Source organism: Anolis sagrei, chromosome 2 (assembly GCF_037176765.1).
Source record: "Anolis sagrei isolate rAnoSag1 chromosome 2, rAnoSag1.mat, whole genome shotgun sequence".
Lineage (NCBI taxonomy): Eukaryota > Metazoa > Chordata > Lepidosauria > Squamata > Dactyloidae > Anolis > Anolis sagrei.
Genome location: NC_090022.1, coordinates 249,975,301 through 249,993,288, shown reverse-complemented (window position 1 = coordinate 249,993,288; position 17,988 = coordinate 249,975,301). Strand labels below are relative to the sequence as shown.

Genomic DNA, 17,988 nt, shown 5'->3' with positions numbered 1-17,988 from the left:
TCTTTTCAGAAGGGTATATTATTTCCATTTCTTCCCGGACCTACAAAGAACTTGGGTGTAGAAAAAGATTATTAGTAACTGAATATCACAAGTGTACCATGATAGAGCCTGTGCATGGATCAGTGACTGTATAGTGACCTCATCGGCCTGTCTGTGTTTCCTCTTTTTTTCCTCCCTTCCAATACAGGCGCAGTTTAGGAGTGTTCATTTGGTAAACTAAAGTGACACAGTTTTCTGTGTTTTCATATTTTTCTTGGTGTCTGTCCTGTTTCGTCATGAATGCCTGCTTGCACCACTTCATTGCAAGGATATCATAAGTAAAATGGATTCCCTTCAGCAATTCTGCATGATCTTCCATATTATTTTGGTATTTCTACTAACACATCATGTGGCTTATTAATACTTAACTGTCTTAAAGCAGGCTGCTGTTTCGAGCTTAATGGATTCTACAAGGCCACCAGTCTATTTTTTTTTTGTCCTTATTATCTGTTTCTCATGTCCAGGTTCCACCAGAAAACAACAGTTACTTCCGACCACCAAGAACTATTGTGGAGCAAAAGACTAGCACAATAGGTATGTATAAACTTTCTAGAAATTGGTTGTTTCAAAATATACCTATAAGTAGACATTGACACAAGATTTTATGCTGACAACTTTGCAGATCTTTGAGATGTCACCACTGCTGCTTAGGTTATGCATTACAGGAATGTTAAAACAAAACAATATTATTATTGCCATGATTTTCCACTTGAACTAAAGACCACATTCATATTTTGATAAGTTCATAAGGATCATTTTAAGATGCTTTATCTCTACGGGGTTTTTTTTTTCTCATTTCTGAGCTAGAAAAATCTAAAGAGATGCTCCTGGGAATAAAAATTGCATTGCTTTCCTTCTTCCCATCTTCATTTAAAAAGCAAGACAGAGGAAAGTTCTTTGCACTACCCAAAATTCCATCAACTACAGCTTTCAATATAATACTCAGCTATTGCTTCATTGCAACTATATATATATATATATATATATATATATAGTTTTAAAGTATGTATTTTAATGGATAGTCTTTGTGTTATGTGTTATATTATTTAACAGGTTGTACCCCAATTTTCAGCCAAAAGGTCCTTCACCATTTGCTTTTATGTAATCAACCAATATATATATATAAAAAACACAATCCTGTCAAGTTTACATTTAAAATAGATAATTGATGAGGAAAGCAGAGAAGTTAGGAAAAGGGACAAAAAGGAAAACGAGACAATAATTTCTGGTGTTATATTCTTACAATGAATGGAATGGACATATCTGAGAATGAGAAAAAGCCCAGTGAAGCCAGTATTCATCAGAATCAATGGAGGGCCTTCTCCTGTGGGCTGGACAGAATGTATACACAGTATCATTATTTTGTTCTCTTAAGTGCAGGTGTTCCCATTTTGGATGAAACTTACAGTGCATTTTAAATTAAAAAACAATATTAAAAGGAGACTGAAGTTACAATTGTGGATGTTTGTCTGCTAAATTCTGCATTCTTTTCTCATCTGTAGTATGTATCATTCCCAAACAAAATGAATACATCAGATACTCTAGATTTATCTAAGATGTTGTTGTATTCCCTCCCAGTACATAAAGGATGCTAAGGCAATGAACACATGAAAGCAATTAAAATGGTATATAGATAAAAACATTCAAACTCGCTTTAAAACATTCAAAAGCAGTCCTAAAACACATTTTTAAAATGGCTTAAACAGAGCAATTTCAAATATTGAAGGCTGTTTTGGCTGACCACCAGAAGCTCAAAAGAGATGGAGCCAGCCTAACTTTTGGATATGGATTACCACAGTCAGGGTGCTGCCACAGAGAAAGCCCAGTTATTATGATCCTTAAACTTCACCAGATGTTGAGACATACAACAGGGCCTCCTTTGAGGATCTCAAATTTTGAGCTGAATCATATGGAAAGGATATATTCTTTCAGATAGCCAAGCTCCAACTCATTCGTGGTTATGGAGACCAGAACCAGCAACTTGAATTGAGCTCAGGGGGAGCAAGTTGGAATCTGGAGTAGTTCACTCAAGACCATTGTTTTAGGACATCCTAAATGCACACTCGACACCAGTCTGACAGCTACATTTTTCATGAACTGCATCTTCTAAACATTGTTCAAGAGCATCCCCACATAGAGCATCTTATGTTAGTCAAATTAGACCAGTCTGACTGTCTGTTATACATTACTCCTTCTGAGAACTGATCTGTTTGTATACAACACTGAAACTATTTAGTTCCAAAGCTTTTGTCACATCAAGCACTTATATTTGCTGTTTCTTCAAATGTATTCATAATGTGTTCCTCACTATTGGTCATTGGTGGTTATATCTTAAATTTGCAAGTAGTTTCAAGGTGCAAGAAGAGGAGGAATGTCTCCCAAAGAAGTGCCTTTTAAATTCATTTTACATGAATTGGGAATTGTTCAGGAGTTGCTGCATCCAAAGCAGCCCCTTTCTCAGATTTTATTATATCAATTAGAATATTGTCTGCTATGCAGTGGCACTTTCCCGCAGAATCTGTTTCTGTCATCAGGAAAGGGTACCCTCTGCAGCCCCTCTGCATCCTCGATACCTGTGCTTTGAAAAGAAGAATGCCTTAAAACTAGGATTATTTTAAAAAAAATCAGTCTTGTTAAAATAAAGGCCAACTTTGCATATTTTCCTATAGGCTCCTTGTCTAATGTTGTGAAAATAATACTATATTTTAGTAACCAGAATATAAATTTAGATATTTGACACATTTTATGGGATATTTCTACACAAGCCACAAGTGGAATCTGTACAGGAAATCTTTCATCATGCCCTGTGAACTTCATTGGAACTTACATGCAGAATGTTGCCCAACACTGCCATTTTCAGAGTCCAGTGTTCATTTATGCAGGTTCAGTTATAAATTCTAAAATATTTAATCTTGTCTTTGTCGCTCTTCCATCTCTGTGTCTTTCATTATTCCGATCCGGCATGGGTTTTCTTCCCTCCCTTTGCAAAGCCTGGCAACAAGAAATTAAATCTTAAGAGCTTTCGTTTTGTATGGAGTTAGTCAAAAGAGTTGTAGGGTGTAGAAGTACAATAAATGATAGACTAGATTTCTTCAAGTACCGCTGAAACATTATAAACAGTGTGCATCTGTCCAAGGCAATGCCAGAAACTGCCTTTTGTGTGGTAAGAGTGATATGCTTGCATGCTGCATGCATCCTCAATGTGAATGGAAGAACACCTGGTTGCTGTATGTATTTTCTCTAACTCCCATCAGGGTCTCACTGTGCGAGCCTGTTTAGCACCTCAGTGCTCGGGGGTTCTTCAAGTGCACCTAACCTACAGGATTATGCTCGTACTCATCGTAAAAAGCTGACTTCTTCTGGCTGCATAGATGGTACGTGCACAGTTTCGCACATGCACTTACACACACACACACTCATGCACATAGGTACCTTGAAAGAAAACTATCAATGGAGTAGGAGTACTAGAGTGGTATTCATTAGTAATAACTTCAAGGAGATGAATTCTGTTTAGTTCTCAAAACATGACTGAATCAATTAGTACATATATTTTGTTTATCCCATCTTTAACACATATCCTATAAATGAAAGGTTTAAGAAGTTCTGCCTAATTAAAATTATTATATTTACTGTAAAATGTGGCTTCTAATTGAAATCACTGCACTGAGTTAACTGTTTTCTGAAACTGGATGAAAACTATAGAAATGTAAGAAGATACATTAATATTTATAAAGTAATAAAACAAAGTAAATTTTAGTTCTAGGTTTGGGATTTCAAGTAATGAGTAGATATCTTAGTATAAGATTTCTACTACTACTGCAATGTTCAATAACATTGTTGCAGGTTTAAAAATGTAAGTTCCTAATGTAACTTCCATGCTACTAAATTTTAACCATGTGTAATTCTTATGTCAAAATGACAAACTCACCCTTGCTTTTCTTCCATACACTCCATTAAACATCCAATAATATCACCAAGCAAAGTTTATTTATTTTAAAATCTGTTTTTGGCCTCTGCAGTTTTCCAGTTCCTTCTGCATGACACTTAATTTTCACCTCTTTTCCATCTCCCCCCTCTGTCCTTTCTTGAAATGTCCCTCTTTTGGTAGCTGTTTTGAATTTCAGGTACCTGTTTTTCTCTTTCTCAGACACCACACGTGGTTCTGCTGTTAAAAGGTTTTCTATCTCATTTGCTCGACACCCAACCAATGGTATGTTTTCCTTTTATTTAAAAAAGAATATTCCCTTGCTTCATCCCTTTCAAAACATGGGGTGTATCGTTTTGTCCACCATCATCCTTCCTAATTCCGACTGATCACATGGCCGTATGATCAATTATTAGTTACACTGATAGTTTGAAATCTGTTTTCCCTTTTAATTTCTTAATCTGATTTTTTTAAAAATCATACTCCAAATATTTTTGTGGTAAAATATAGATAATAGATAATTACAGTAAATAATTTACACATTTAATTATACACATTACTCAACCAGTACTGTGATATGATGGTAAAAGAATTCCTGGTTCTTTCTCAGTAATCTTTGCCTTCTTGCTGTGTTGGATACATTTGTCCTGAAGCTTTGGAATTCAACATTAGAACTGTCTTGTCAAAGCAGACCAAAAAAACCCGCCTACTCAAACATTCGGTTTTCAGCAGCAACCATCTAGTGATGTTGAGAAATTTATAACTTAAGACATGAAAGTGGTGGGTGCTCCTTTGTTTTTTGTTTTTCTTTCTTTCTGTGGACAGTTACTTTTAAGAGAAAGACATATAATGACACACTGAATCCATTTATAAATAAACAGTGATATTGATGATGCTCAGTTTATGAATTTTTTCATCATCCTCAATCACTCCAAATGTCTTCAGTATGTGACTATATTTATTTAACCTTAAAAGTTGCATATCTAGCTGCTTTTTTGTTGTTTTGTTTGTTTTTTCACTAGCAGCTAGAATAAAAAGGATGCAAGGTTAGGAATATCGAGGTGCCAGTTATTTGTTGATTTTATTTATTAAAGTATTTATGAACTGATTTTTCTGCCTACTGTAGACTTCAGAATAATGGACAATTTAATTCAATAACACAATGAAATCCCCTTCCCCAGTGAAAACAAATAAAATATTCATTACAACATTCTTTCGCTAGCAACATTAACAATTGTTACTAATCCTATTCTCATTTAGTTCAGTTATCATTTATAATTATACTGTTTGCTGTTGTCTTTGTTGAAGTGGTACTAAAGTTACAAGTGAACTGAAAAAGAATGCTTATAGTCATTTTTTCAGTAACTTAAGTAGCGTGTGTGAGCCTTTTCTCCTTACGGCATGCTTTGTTTCATCAGCTACCTGATTTTATATTTTCCTTCTGGAGTTTCTGGATATTGGGAAGCATTTCTTTCCTGTCTTATGTAAACTGCTTCACACAATCTTTGCTACTGAATTGTTCCTTTTAGCACAATAACTGAGTTGACTACTCTCCCAGCATAGGTAAAATAATTCTGGCCACACTGTGGCCATCATTAATTTGTCAATTTTCAAAAAGTTCTAGATGCAGTTCAGTAACAAAGCTCAAAGGTGATGAATGTGGGATTTCACTGAAACTGGAGGTTTATGTTTATGCTCTGTGATACATCTGCTGTACATAAGACGAATTATAATGAAGCAATAGGTAACTTCAATTCTGAAGGAACTTTAGAAATATTTTTCCCATTAATAAAAAGTGACCTTGAAAATAAGAACTCTGGAATATAGTCCTCTAATAAAAGCTCAGCATCATAATGCAAAATATTGTAGTTGAAAGCCTTTAGTTAGGTTTGAGTGCTAAATGTTATATATATTTATACAATTAGGAGAAATCTATTCAGCTGACTGAGTACAGTTATCTAAATTTAATATGTTTAATAGCCTTTCATTCTGTTTATACATTCATATCGATCAATTTAATATATTTTCTCATTTTTACAGTTTATTGCATGGTCTATCTATTGCTTTGATTCTAAATATGCTCCCTGTTATACTTGGGGGTTGCTCTACCTGCTTTGACAGGTATACTTTCTTGACTTTTTCATTGAGGCTTCCGTGTTTCTTTGATTTATGTAACTTTGTAGATAATGATGCAGCTCCTAACCTATTTCAGTCCTGCCCCTTCTTTCCTCTTGAGTTCAAGGAACATGGTGAAATCATTATCTACTGACAGTGCTTTACCTTATTTTCTGGGCCTCTGTGCAGACCATCCAGACCTCTTTAGGTGCTGGTCCGTTTCCTCTGAGGAGTTTCTAGGCTCCAGTGGTATGTTTCTATAGCTTTCAAATGTGAGACTGCAGGGTGGCTTTCTAAGTTGCTGCGCTAACCCTTTCATTGTCTTGTATTTTGAAGGAAAGTGATATTCTGCAATATGTCAGCATATAATGCCAGATCAAATATTTACTGCCCAATATGTATGTGGTTTCAGAAGACATAATACAAATGCAAGGTTCTAAGTTTTTTCCTTCACTCACGGAGACGTGGTTTCAGAGCATTTCTTTAATGCTTGACAACTGAGTAATGCAGCTGCCATAGGGTGTGTGCGTAAAGGACTAGGTGGACAAAAATAAAAGTAGAAGCAGAAATATTCATGATAATTTTAAGCTTTCATTTTAACTCTATGTACTATTACTTTTTCAAATGCGATACAGTTTAAGCATTCTTAGATAAACAGACTAAATAGACAAGAGCACTTGAAAAAAAGAAAGAAAACAACATGCTTTTAAATTCCCTTCTGGAATCATACAAATATTGATCTTTGCTGATACTCCTTTTTCCTACAGTCAGGGAAAGCTGCAGTTCTTGTGGAATTTACTGTAATGCAAAGAAAGGGTTTGCGCTTGCCTGCATGTGTAGCACTGCATTGTTCAAGGGTTATTATCACATATTATATACAGTTGATTTGGGTCATACACAGTGCCTTATTTCATTAAATGCAGTATTCAACATTTCCTCAATAAACTTTATTTTGCTAATTTCAAAGGATTCATACTTTGTAAATTTAATGAGAGAAAAGTGTCATCAAATGGCCAAGGTACAGAATTGTTTAGGATAAATCGTGGGACTTAACTTTTTATTGCATTTTTAAAAGTTCTCAGAACTGTAAATATGAATATATATTGAATAACAATACCATCTCATAATATTCTCTTATGGAAATAAATGTTTTGGGAGTCAAATGTAGCCATCTTTTTAAAAAAGTGTTTCTTTCAGTATTACAAAACTTAACCTTTATATTGACTTAGTGTTGCGTATGTGTGTTTAGCTATCATACAAGTGCTTTGCTGAATTTATATATGCATATGGATTTTTTTAAAAAAAATAAAATTAATGAAATTATGCATGGTTGGTGGTTCTAAAGTATATGCCTGTACTTATGCTGCCCAACATTGAGTTTTATATTTGTTTGTTTTGACAGTAACCATTATAAAAATGATGATGTTGGATATCAGTGATATAAGAGACTTTTTATAATTTTAGTATTTGAAGAGAGCTTTCCTTGTAGAAAACTATAATTCTGTAATCTTTCATAGCTACTTTCACATTGTTGATAGAAGAACCAGTTCCAGTGTTAAGGAAATAACTTTGGGCTAAATTAAATACTGAACGACTCATCCTTTTGTAGCATTACCATGCTACTTTGAACACACCCAAATTATTCTGATTTTTGAAACTAAGCAAGATAAGGCCTGGTTGATTCTTGCATGGATCAACCATCAGGGATCTTTTAAGTAGGGCCCTGAAGAACCCTGTCTGAAACCCCAGAGATCAATGTCTAACAGTGGGCTAGATGGACAAGGGACCTGACTCTGTAGGGTGATTTCCTAATACAGAAGGTTGAAAGATGTTGTATAAATGTACAGTGGATCAACAGAACTATTTCTATGTAAATGGCTGCCAGATAATTCCTCCTTAGTACTTCAGTGCTTACTCTTTTTTAGATATGCATGTTTTTGTGTTGTGCATATGCAGAACCTTGAACTTATTATATAGTAAGTTCCGATTTTCTAACCCTGCTCTATATTACTTCAGTATCCAGAGTTGTAACTAAAGAGTTATAGTATGTTTGCATGGATCTATATTTAAACTTTACTTGAATGGAAGAGTTATTTATGGGAATTGTTGCCCTCCTCTTTCTCATTGCAGTGCAGACCCATATGTATCATGTGGCCAACTCAAAAAGCCCTTTTGTCAAGGAACATTTTTAGAGTGGCTCCTAATTCAGTGGTTCCTGAATTACAGTCAGGAGCAGAAATTAGGAGTCCCTTACTCTGATCCAAAAAGCTTTGAAGCATATGGTACATCTCTTTGTATTCTGATTTTTCTACTTGCCTCTGTAGATCACATTGTCACCAGTATAATGGCTCTGTTTATTCCTTTTACATTGGAAATCTGTGGTACATTTTCTTCTTTTTCAGGCTTTGAATTGTATTCCATGGTGCCTTCAATCTGTCCTCTAGAAACCCTCCATAACTCCTTGTCCTTAAAGCAGGTGGATGAATTTTTGGCCTCCATTACTGCCTCTACATCGTGTGACAATCTTCTGCAGGCATCTTCTATTTGTAATTACCATTTACATTTTCTGCTTTTCTTACTGCAAAACATGGTCAGACAAAAGCATTCCATTAAAATGCCAGGATTAGTTTAAGAATCGTGTACGAATGATAAAACAATCTTAGATTTGAATAAGTGTCTTCTGGTTTCCCCCAAGAACTGGCATATTACCATACCACCCACTCTTCAGCTGTCTTGAAGTGTAAGAAGATGTAATTTAACTTAAGTTAGTCACACAATATAATTACAACCCAATTGCTTGTCTTGTGTTCTGTTTAGAATATCTTTGGAGCCACAAAGGATACCTGCATGACTAGAAATAACTTAGATCTGAAAAAGGACACATCCACTGCACTTTCATTCTACACAAGCATACATACTAATGATAGCTCTAATTCTAATAATCTTTTAGAACCCAGGATTGCTTCAGATGCAGTTGCAGAAATAGGGAGCTGCCCTTGTGGTGTGTGTATGTGTAAAGGTCTTATGTAACATCCAGCTCATCCCAAGAAGATAAAATATCTCATTGGAACTTAACCATCTACAAAGTGTATCTAGAATAGTGGCTGAAGTGACAGAAAGGGTTTTCAAGAAGCTAACTTTCCTGTCTACTCTTTCCCACAGCAATTTACAGAGTACCGGAGAAATAGTACACAGAAAATTAGGGAGCCACTTGAATGGTATAATAATAATAATAATAATAATAATAATAATAATAATAATAATAATTCTTTCTACACCACTACCATCTCCCTGAAGGGATTTGGAGAAGCTAACAAAATACAGCAAAATGTCTTATATAGACAATACATAAATCTAAAATGATAAAATTGTAGAGTTGCAATCATGCACATACATAATTACAGTGTAAAACATTAAAATTCATAAAATGCAGTCATAGCTGCAGTTAAAAACAATTTGTTTCCAATTGACACAACCCAGTGCCGACGTGACGCCAACAATAAGTCTTCGGGCTGATCCTAAAAAAAACTACGTAAAATCAAAGACTGGTTTTAAAAGCCATGTTTTAAAACTGGAATGGAAGGCTTGAAGCGAGGGGCCTAGCCTGATCTCTCTAGGGAGGGCATTCCAGAGCTGGGACGCCACCACCAAGAAGGCCCTCTCTCTCATCCCTCCCAACTGTATTTGAGATGATGGTGGGACGAGAGAAGGGTCTCCCCAGCAGATCTCAATGCCCGCACCGGTTCATAGAAGGAGATGTGGTCTCAAAGATAGGTTGGACCCTAAACGTATAGGGCTTTATAGGTAATCACCTGCACTTTGAATTGGACCCAGAAACTTGCTGGGAGCCAATCGAACTGCTTTAGGAGGGGCGTGAATAGGATGAATGGAAGGCACAACACATTATTACATATAGTATACCAACTTTGCTAAAACTGATATTGTTAAAGAAATGATATGCCCTTTTCTGCAATTTAATATAATCTCTGCTCCTTCAGCATTAGTTATGTGCAGTTGCATAACAAAAAGTAAGATAAACTAGCTTTCTATTTTATTTTATTTTATTTTATTTTTGGAAAAAAAAATCTTAGGTTCTCCATTACATTTGGATGCCATGTCAGCAAGAAAGGAATCTTTAAACACATATACTCCTACTAAAATCCTGCCAACACCACTGGAAGACTTTTTGTGTCGGCGAACTGTGGAAAAAAGTCCTTCAGGTAAGTAGTGTTTGGAAAAGCAAGACCAATGCACATAATGTCAGTATAGCTTTACTAAGATATATATGAAGCAAAGAAATATGAGACTGTTCTGTTGAATATTGTTGTACCGAACTCATATTCCTTTTTTATCTTTCTCAATTATACCACAAATTGAATAAAACAAGCTGGGGGGAGGGGGATGAGGGATCTATGCCCTTAGCACATATGTGTCTTTCCAGCCATGTGAATAGGTCACTAATTAGCAGCCTATATTCTAATTTGCACTCCATCAGTTGTTGAGGTCCGAGCATATAGAAGCATATTTCATTATTTTCTGCCCTCAGCATGTGCACTTGATCCTTGCTGATCTTGGCTGATTATAGTCGGATCTGGACTGAGAAATAGATAGATAGTGTCTAACATTTTGTTTTAAAATACTTACTTGTATTTGTTTCTTTGTTTAATACTAGCTTGGGGACCCGATACTGCCCGGGTTATTAGAGAAAGTGGGTAATGGTGGTTATGTATGCCAGTTTTGGTCTTTATTGGTTATTGGATGAGGGTCGCATTGTTTTCAGGGAGTGAGTGAAGGTGCTGCAAGTGGTCAAGCCTCCTCCAAACTGCACCAGTATGTAGAGTGGGTCATGGGGGCTCTGTGTGCCGAATTTGGTTTTGATCAGTCATTGGATGAGAGTCACAGTGGTCTCAGAAAGTGAGTGAAGGTACTGCAAGTCCCATCATCCATAGCCTGTCCTCCCCCTAACCATACCGGAATGTTGAGTTGGCCATGGGGGCTCTCTGTGCCAAGTTTGGTCTTTATTGGTATTTGGATGAGTGTCGCTGTGGTTTCAGGAAATGAGTAAAGGTACTGCAAGTCCCATCATCCATCGTCTGTCCTCCTCCAAACAGCACTGGGTTGCAGAGTGGCTCATGGGGGCTCTGTGTGCCAAGTTTGGTCTTTATTGGTCATTAGATGAGGGTTGCAGCAGTCTGGGAAGTGAGTGGAGGTACTTGAAGTCCCATCATCCATCTCCAAATTCTTCCAAATCGCACCAGGATGTAGAGTGGGTCATGTAAACTCTCTGTGTGAATTGTGGTCCTGATCCATCATTGTTGGCAGTTGTAATGGTCTCAGGAAGGGAGTGCGGGTATTGCAAGTCCCATTGTCCATGGTGCATCCTCCTCCAAACCGCAGCAGGATGTAGAGTGGCTCATGAGGGCTCTGTGTGCCAAGTTTGTTCTGCATTTGTAATTGGATGAGTGTTGCTGTGGTCTCAGGAAGTGAGTGAAGGTACTGTAAGTCCCATCATCCATGGTCTATCCTCCTCCAAACAGCACCAGGATGTAGAGTGGGTCATGGGGGCTCTGTGTGCCAAGTCTGGCCTTTATTGGTAATTGGATGAATGTTGCTGTGGTCTCAGGAAGTGAGTGAAGGTACTACAAGTCCCATCATCCATGGTCCATTGTCCTCCAAACTGCTGTAGGATGTAGAGTGGGTCTTGCGGGCTCTGTGTGCCAAGTTTGATTTGTATTGGTAATTTTCTGACACAGCCTCAGGACTTTTCCTCTCCTCTGTCACCTCAGAATCTTGGAGTTTTGAAGCTGGCCAATCAGAGACTATATGCAAATTGTGCCACAGTGGCAGCCAATCAGAACACTGCCATATACACCTCCCTCCCGTCCTCCCTCCACATACAAACACTGACTTTTATTATATACATAGATAGATAGATAGATAGATAGATAGATAGATCCTTTCTCCCAAAATAAGACTGTAGGCACCTCACAGATAAAATTAATTAAAACAATAGAGGTTAAAAAAATTAAAAACAGTATACAATTATTTGAAAAAGATACACAATTAACCTTATAAACATAAAAAGAACAGGGCATTAACCCTGATGTTTCTCCCTAAACATAATTACATATTAAAAGTCTTGCCTCTGTAGTTAGGAACATTGCATTTCATATATGTTTTGAAGTTGCTGAACATCCCAAAAGGCAGTTAATGGGCAAGGACTTGACTGCCATTTCTGATAATACAAAGAAAATGTTTGAAAGAACAAGCCATCTCACCAAGCCTGGCCCATCCTGCATACGTCAGAGGTGTGCTAGATTGGAAATAGCAGTCATACACATTTTCTGAAAGAACTTCTTTTGCCTTTTCACCAGGAGAAACTATCAATGTGTGCTCTGCTCAGTCCTTTTCCTTTATGGTTCACAAACATATGGCTATAGTTAGGTGAATGTGTTCCTGTAATATCTGATATTCTATAAAACTGGGGTGTGGGGTTAATTTTATCTTGATGTTCAGTACTCATTGTTTTAACAATACTGTTTTTGTCAACGTTTCATTTAGAATATGCTATGATAGTGCATTTCAAACACAGTCATTCCTAGATGTTATTGAGCCAAATAACATCTAGATGTTATTGGTCCATGAGGCCACGAAGAGTCAGAGACGACTGAACGAATGAACAACAACAACATTGAACCAAAAATATATTCAGGCCCAACTTTACAAACTATCATTGTGAATTTTGTGACAATTGTTATTGCAAGGGTTTTTAAAACAGAGTTGACTGCCATATATAATGTAATAAGAATATTTAGATTGGAATGTTGGCATTTACTTTTTAAGTAATCTGTCTGTGTTACAGAATGCATATCTCAAATCTAAAGAGAAATTAGAGAGGATCAATATGGCCTAACATGAACCACCTGGTTTCTTACAGGCCAGAGAGGAATGTAGATGTAAGTTATAATTATTAGAAAGTGTTGAACCATTGCTTTCATCTTTTTAAATTCCCATCTGATTGAGAAGGATCGCAGTGTTGGGCATAATGCAGCCAAGAGTTAGATCTTTCATGTGTATTTCAGTGGGATAGGGGCGCATGCATTTGTTATTCCGAAAAATAAAGCTCATAGTTTTAGCTTGGATCACATTGATGGTTATTTTTGTATTGAATTGGAAACATTATTTTTCTTCGCATGTAGGTCCCTCTGTTGATTCAACTTCTGACATCAGATTGCATCATGAAAGCCAAAACGATGGTTGAAAAATATTAGTGAAACATGGGTGGCAGAACTCTTTCTTGGATAAACTAAAACAAGTCAAGCAGACGGGAAGGAACTGCCATTGCCACCTTTCACAATGTACATTACTTGGCAGGAAAAAATGAATTAGCTTTTAAAAGCAGTGCATCTCTGTCTGTAAGAATGTATTTCTTTGTGTATATAATGATTGCTGCGGTGCATATATTGTATATATTCAGGTTAAAGGTAATGTCTTTGTTTCTAAAATATGAAAAGCAAAGAAGTTTACACCTATAATTTAAGGTTTCATTTTAATTAACAAGCTGCACAAAACATTTGCAATCTTTGTTGTTGTATAAACGCACACAAAACGAAACCAAAGCAGCCTAACATAGTTTGTGTTGCAGGAACAGCAGAAAGGTAACAAAGACAGGTTTAAAAAGCCACAACTTATTTTGAGGCCTGCAAAAAGCCTTCAGAAGTCAGGGCAAGAGAACATTTTTCATCACTGAGCCTGACCAACATGGCTCTTCTTAGTAGCTGTTATTGAATACCCATTTCTTTTAAAAATAGAGATTGTCAAATTATTTTGAACCACTTTAGTTTTATAATAATAACTATGAATAGAGAGGTGTGTGAAAAAAGGGTAATGTGAAGAATCTTATTAACTCTTTCTTCGTAATGATTCTTAATAGAGGCTGGCTGATTTGTGGCAAACATCATTAAGCACTGGTATGCTCAGACCACCTTTAATTGGTAAGTGTAAGAGAGCAAACAAAGGCCAATGGAGTAGAAAATATTTTTTAAAGTCCTGCAATAACAGAATACTAGTTTCACAGCCTTATATTTCAGAAAGTGCGTTTCAGTCATTATCTTTCAGTAGCAGTCACAACTGTAATGAGGAACAATACTGTTTTTGACCCTGTTCCGTGCAATCCCACTAACATCCAGCTGGAGTCACTTGTGAGATTTTGATTTTCTACCAGGATTCTGTTTCTATCAGGATTCTGTTCTCTACCTTGGCCTAGCTAAGATATGGGACCTAAAAACATTACTTCCCCATTGCTGTTTTGAGGCAGTTGTTGGGCGATTTATATTGGGAGCTTTTGTAGTATAGTCCTGTATTCATGAGTCAAGAGTTAATGATTGATATCTTGCCCTAAACTGATACCTGGCACACTCAGTCTTGGCCTGGAAGTACCTCCTATTTAAATCCTTTCCCAAAGAAAACATTTGCTGTGTGGCTTTGTTTTGTTTCTTTTTGGGTATAGACATGCTGGGGTCATTTATGGCTAGTATGTCCTTGAATTTCCATGTTCATTGTATGTTTACATAAGAACTTTTCAAATCTACTTTGGTTGTTAATGTTTATGCTTTAATATATGGGTTCCTCTCTTCACATAATTTCCTGTTTACATTCTTCATAAAGGTTTTTTTTCTGTTTGTTGAAAAGATTGCTTTCTTTACAGGTATCTTCAGAATACTATTTTGAGCGTACTCTGCATGTAGGTAACAGGCTTTATAAAAGCAGGAACAGCTGGTCTGTTAATATTCCAAACTATCGATTTTATATATTTGTAGATGTTACTTGTAATGTTTTCAAATTAAAAGGAGTCGCAGCATTACCAAATCCATACAATTGAAGCTTAATACATAACACTTGTACACAAGTTGTATAATTAATATCCCTGTCATTCTCATTTTTTTAAATATCTGCTGTTAGCAGGTAGTAAAAACATTGAAATATTTTAGTAGTACTATCAAAGTCTTGAAGTTTGAACTCTGCTTTGAAAAATATATTCAGGTTTCCTTGTCAACATTTAGATATTAGTTGCTCCATGAATTCTTTGTGGCCTGGTAAATTATTCATTGCTTATTAATACATTTATGAAAATTACAGTAACCAATATTAATATGCCTTTTATGAACAGCAATATTTTCCTGTTAAATTGCAGGAGGCCTAGCATAAGAACTCCAGCATTTCTACATGACAGTGTGATTGCTTATTAAATTTGCCATGCCATTGCTGTGCATATTTCATATGGGGTCATATGAGAAAGTCTTGGATACCATTTAAGATACCAAATATATGACTAGGTTCACAACTTCTCTTTGCGAAGATTTCATTTTTTGTAGTTCCAATTTTGTAGATTTGGACATTTGTCTTGCTCATCTCTGAATGTATATGTCATGTTTACTGTTTTTTCTATAAGAAAATGTTAAACTTTATATGTGCATATCATTCCAGTCAACCAAAGCTTTGGCGTAAAATTCTGATATGCTCCTAAATAAAAAAAAAGCAACATGCAGTGTATCTCCTTCCTTCTTTCTTTTTTTTTTAAATAGTGAATGTCCTTAAATAGCTGAGGCCTTAAGCCATATGGAGCTTTAACAATTTGAACCTTAAATTGAGCATGCAAAATCACTGGGAACTGATGCAGGTCTTTCAGTATTGATGTAATGTGATCCCTCTATTGTGCAACAGATAGTATAGTCACAATGTTTTATACCAGTGAAAGATTCTGATGTTTTTTAGTGGTAGGCTACATAAAGCGTGCTGTGATATTATGAAAATAATGTAAACAAAATGTGGATCATTTGGCTGCCCTTCAGCCAACAATCTCTCTTGTCACAGATGAGCAAAAGTGAATACAAAGGGGGGACAATTACTGTTTTTCGGAAGCTTACAGTCGAATATAATAACAGAAGCTTATGGTCAAATATAACAACAGAACCAAGTGATAATATCGAGTTACAAAATTTCATTCAACAAAAGATTGGGAAGCATATATCTCCATCAGTGATGAGGGATCACATAAAAAGTGAAATTGTATAGATCAGTGTTTCTCAACCTTCCTAATACCATGACCCCTTAATACAGTTCCTCATGTTATGGTGACCCCCAACCATAATTTTTTTTTTTTGCTACTTCATAACTGTAATTTTGTTACTGTTATGAATCATTATGTAAATATGCAGGAAGTATTTTCATTCACTTGACCAAGTTTGGCACAAATACCTGATACGTCCAAATTTGAATATTGGTGGAAGGGGGATTGATTTTGTCATTTGGGAGTTGTAGTTGCTGGAATTTATAGTTCACCTACAATCAAAGAGTATTCTGAACTCCACAAACGAGGGAATTGAACCATACTTGACACACAGAACTCCCATGACCAACAGAAAATATTGGAAGGGTTTGGGAGTGATTGACCATGGCATATGGGAGTTGTACTTCACCCTTATTCAATGAGCACTGAACTCAGTTAATGAAGGATCTGGATCAAACTTGGCAAACAGACCCAACTGTGAATACTGGTGGGATTTGGGGAGGACTGACCCATGTTTTTGGGAGTTGTAGTTCACCCACATCCTTATGCATTTTCTAATGGGAGCATTAATAAAAAAAGTAAATACTTTTCCCTAATAAATAGCGTTGCAAATTACCTAAGATGCTTCTGCTGCTGCTGCTCCTGATGCTGCTCAGCTACTCTCAGTCCCACATCACGTGGGTGATTTTCCCCCTGCCTTGAAGGGACTCGCTGGCAGAAGCCTCCCACCAGCCTCATGGATGCGCACTACGCTGCCATGTGCTTAGCATGCTGCTCTCCCCTCCTCGCTTGGAGTCTCAGAAACAGTCCTCCCCTTGATGGAGAGGCCAGCTGAGAGGCCAGCCAATCACAGCAGGAAGAAAGCTTTTGGTGGGAGGATTTGCTGTCTGTTTCCAAAATAGGAAGAGAAAGACAGGCAGAGAAATCTTCAGCCGTCTCTGCCAAAGGGGTTTCTATTTCTGATGCTCTTTGGCGACCCCTCTGAAACCTTCCTCGCATCCCCCCTCTAGGGTCCCGACCCCCAGGTTGAGAAATGCTGGTATAGATGGAAATAACATTTGTTGGATATAGGAACACTAAAGGAGATCCTAGCAAAACAAAATGTTCACTGTTACTGTTTTCTTCACAGAACCAAAGAACAATACTTCCTACTGACCTATTTTGAATCTCAAATATTTCAATATTTTTATGAGGTATGTGAAGTTCAAAGTGGAAACATTGTGAATAATAAAAAAAAATCTAGAATGGGAGACCACATAGCATTAATACATTTAAGGCACATACTTTCATGTACCTATGGCAGTGGAACACAGAAGATGCATATGGTTCCAATATCAAGAGAATGATTTCCACTCCAGAGCAATATCTTTCAATCTAGCATTAGCTATATAGTTATTTATGAAAATAAAAATGCCTTTGGTGACTTATCTGATACAGCAAAGGGTACTGTTATATCTGTGCCACAGAATGTCTCAAAAACTACACCTGTTGATAAAGTACAAGCTAGCTGACATTGCCCCCCCCCCCCCCCCGATGTGTGTTGGGAAGTTACTGCTAACTCTGAGAGAACTAAGACTGAACACTGTGAAAGTCATCCACTGCATGACTATCAGCCTCCCAGCAGACTCAAATCAAGGAAAAGCTTCATGAGAACAACCACTCCTCTTAACGTTCCCCCAGCAACAGCAAGATTATCCCTCTGGGCAGCTAAACTAGGAAATCCCAATTAGATGGTCCCCCATGAGGGTCTTCCTCTAGGGGCAAACCAAGAATGGGCAACTTGGAAGTCCCTGAACAGACTCAGAAGCAGAGTTAGAAGATCAAAAGACAATCTGGCAAA

General features: G+C 36.7%; 1 protein-coding gene across 23 annotated transcripts in view; it reads left to right on the top strand.

The window, feature by feature from the left end:
- The window catches only part of PPIP5K2 (diphosphoinositol pentakisphosphate kinase 2), an 81,792-nt gene extending 67,123 nt beyond the window's left edge, over positions 1–14,669 (top strand). For 10 of the 23 annotated variants that reach the window (XM_067464510.1, XM_067464508.1, XM_067464504.1 and 7 more), the window contains 7 exons: positions 188–211; positions 504–573; positions 3,294–3,413; positions 4,187–4,249; positions 8,482–8,625; positions 10,171–10,299; positions 13,279–14,669. In XM_067464510.1, coding sequence (XP_067320611.1) covers positions 188–211; positions 504–573; positions 3,294–3,413; positions 4,187–4,249; positions 8,482–8,625; positions 10,171–10,299; positions 13,279–13,340 — 612 coding nt within the window. In that variant the 3' untranslated portion in view covers positions 13,341–14,669. Of the gene's footprint in view, positions 1–187; positions 212–503; positions 574–2,804; positions 2,922–3,293; positions 3,414–4,186; positions 4,250–8,481; positions 8,626–10,170; positions 10,300–13,278 lie in introns of all 23 variants that reach the window. The other 13 variants (XM_067464512.1, XM_060761853.2, XM_067464516.1 and 10 more) reach the window with 6 other exon arrangements.
- Positions 14,670–17,988: the final 3,319 nt, after the last annotated feature.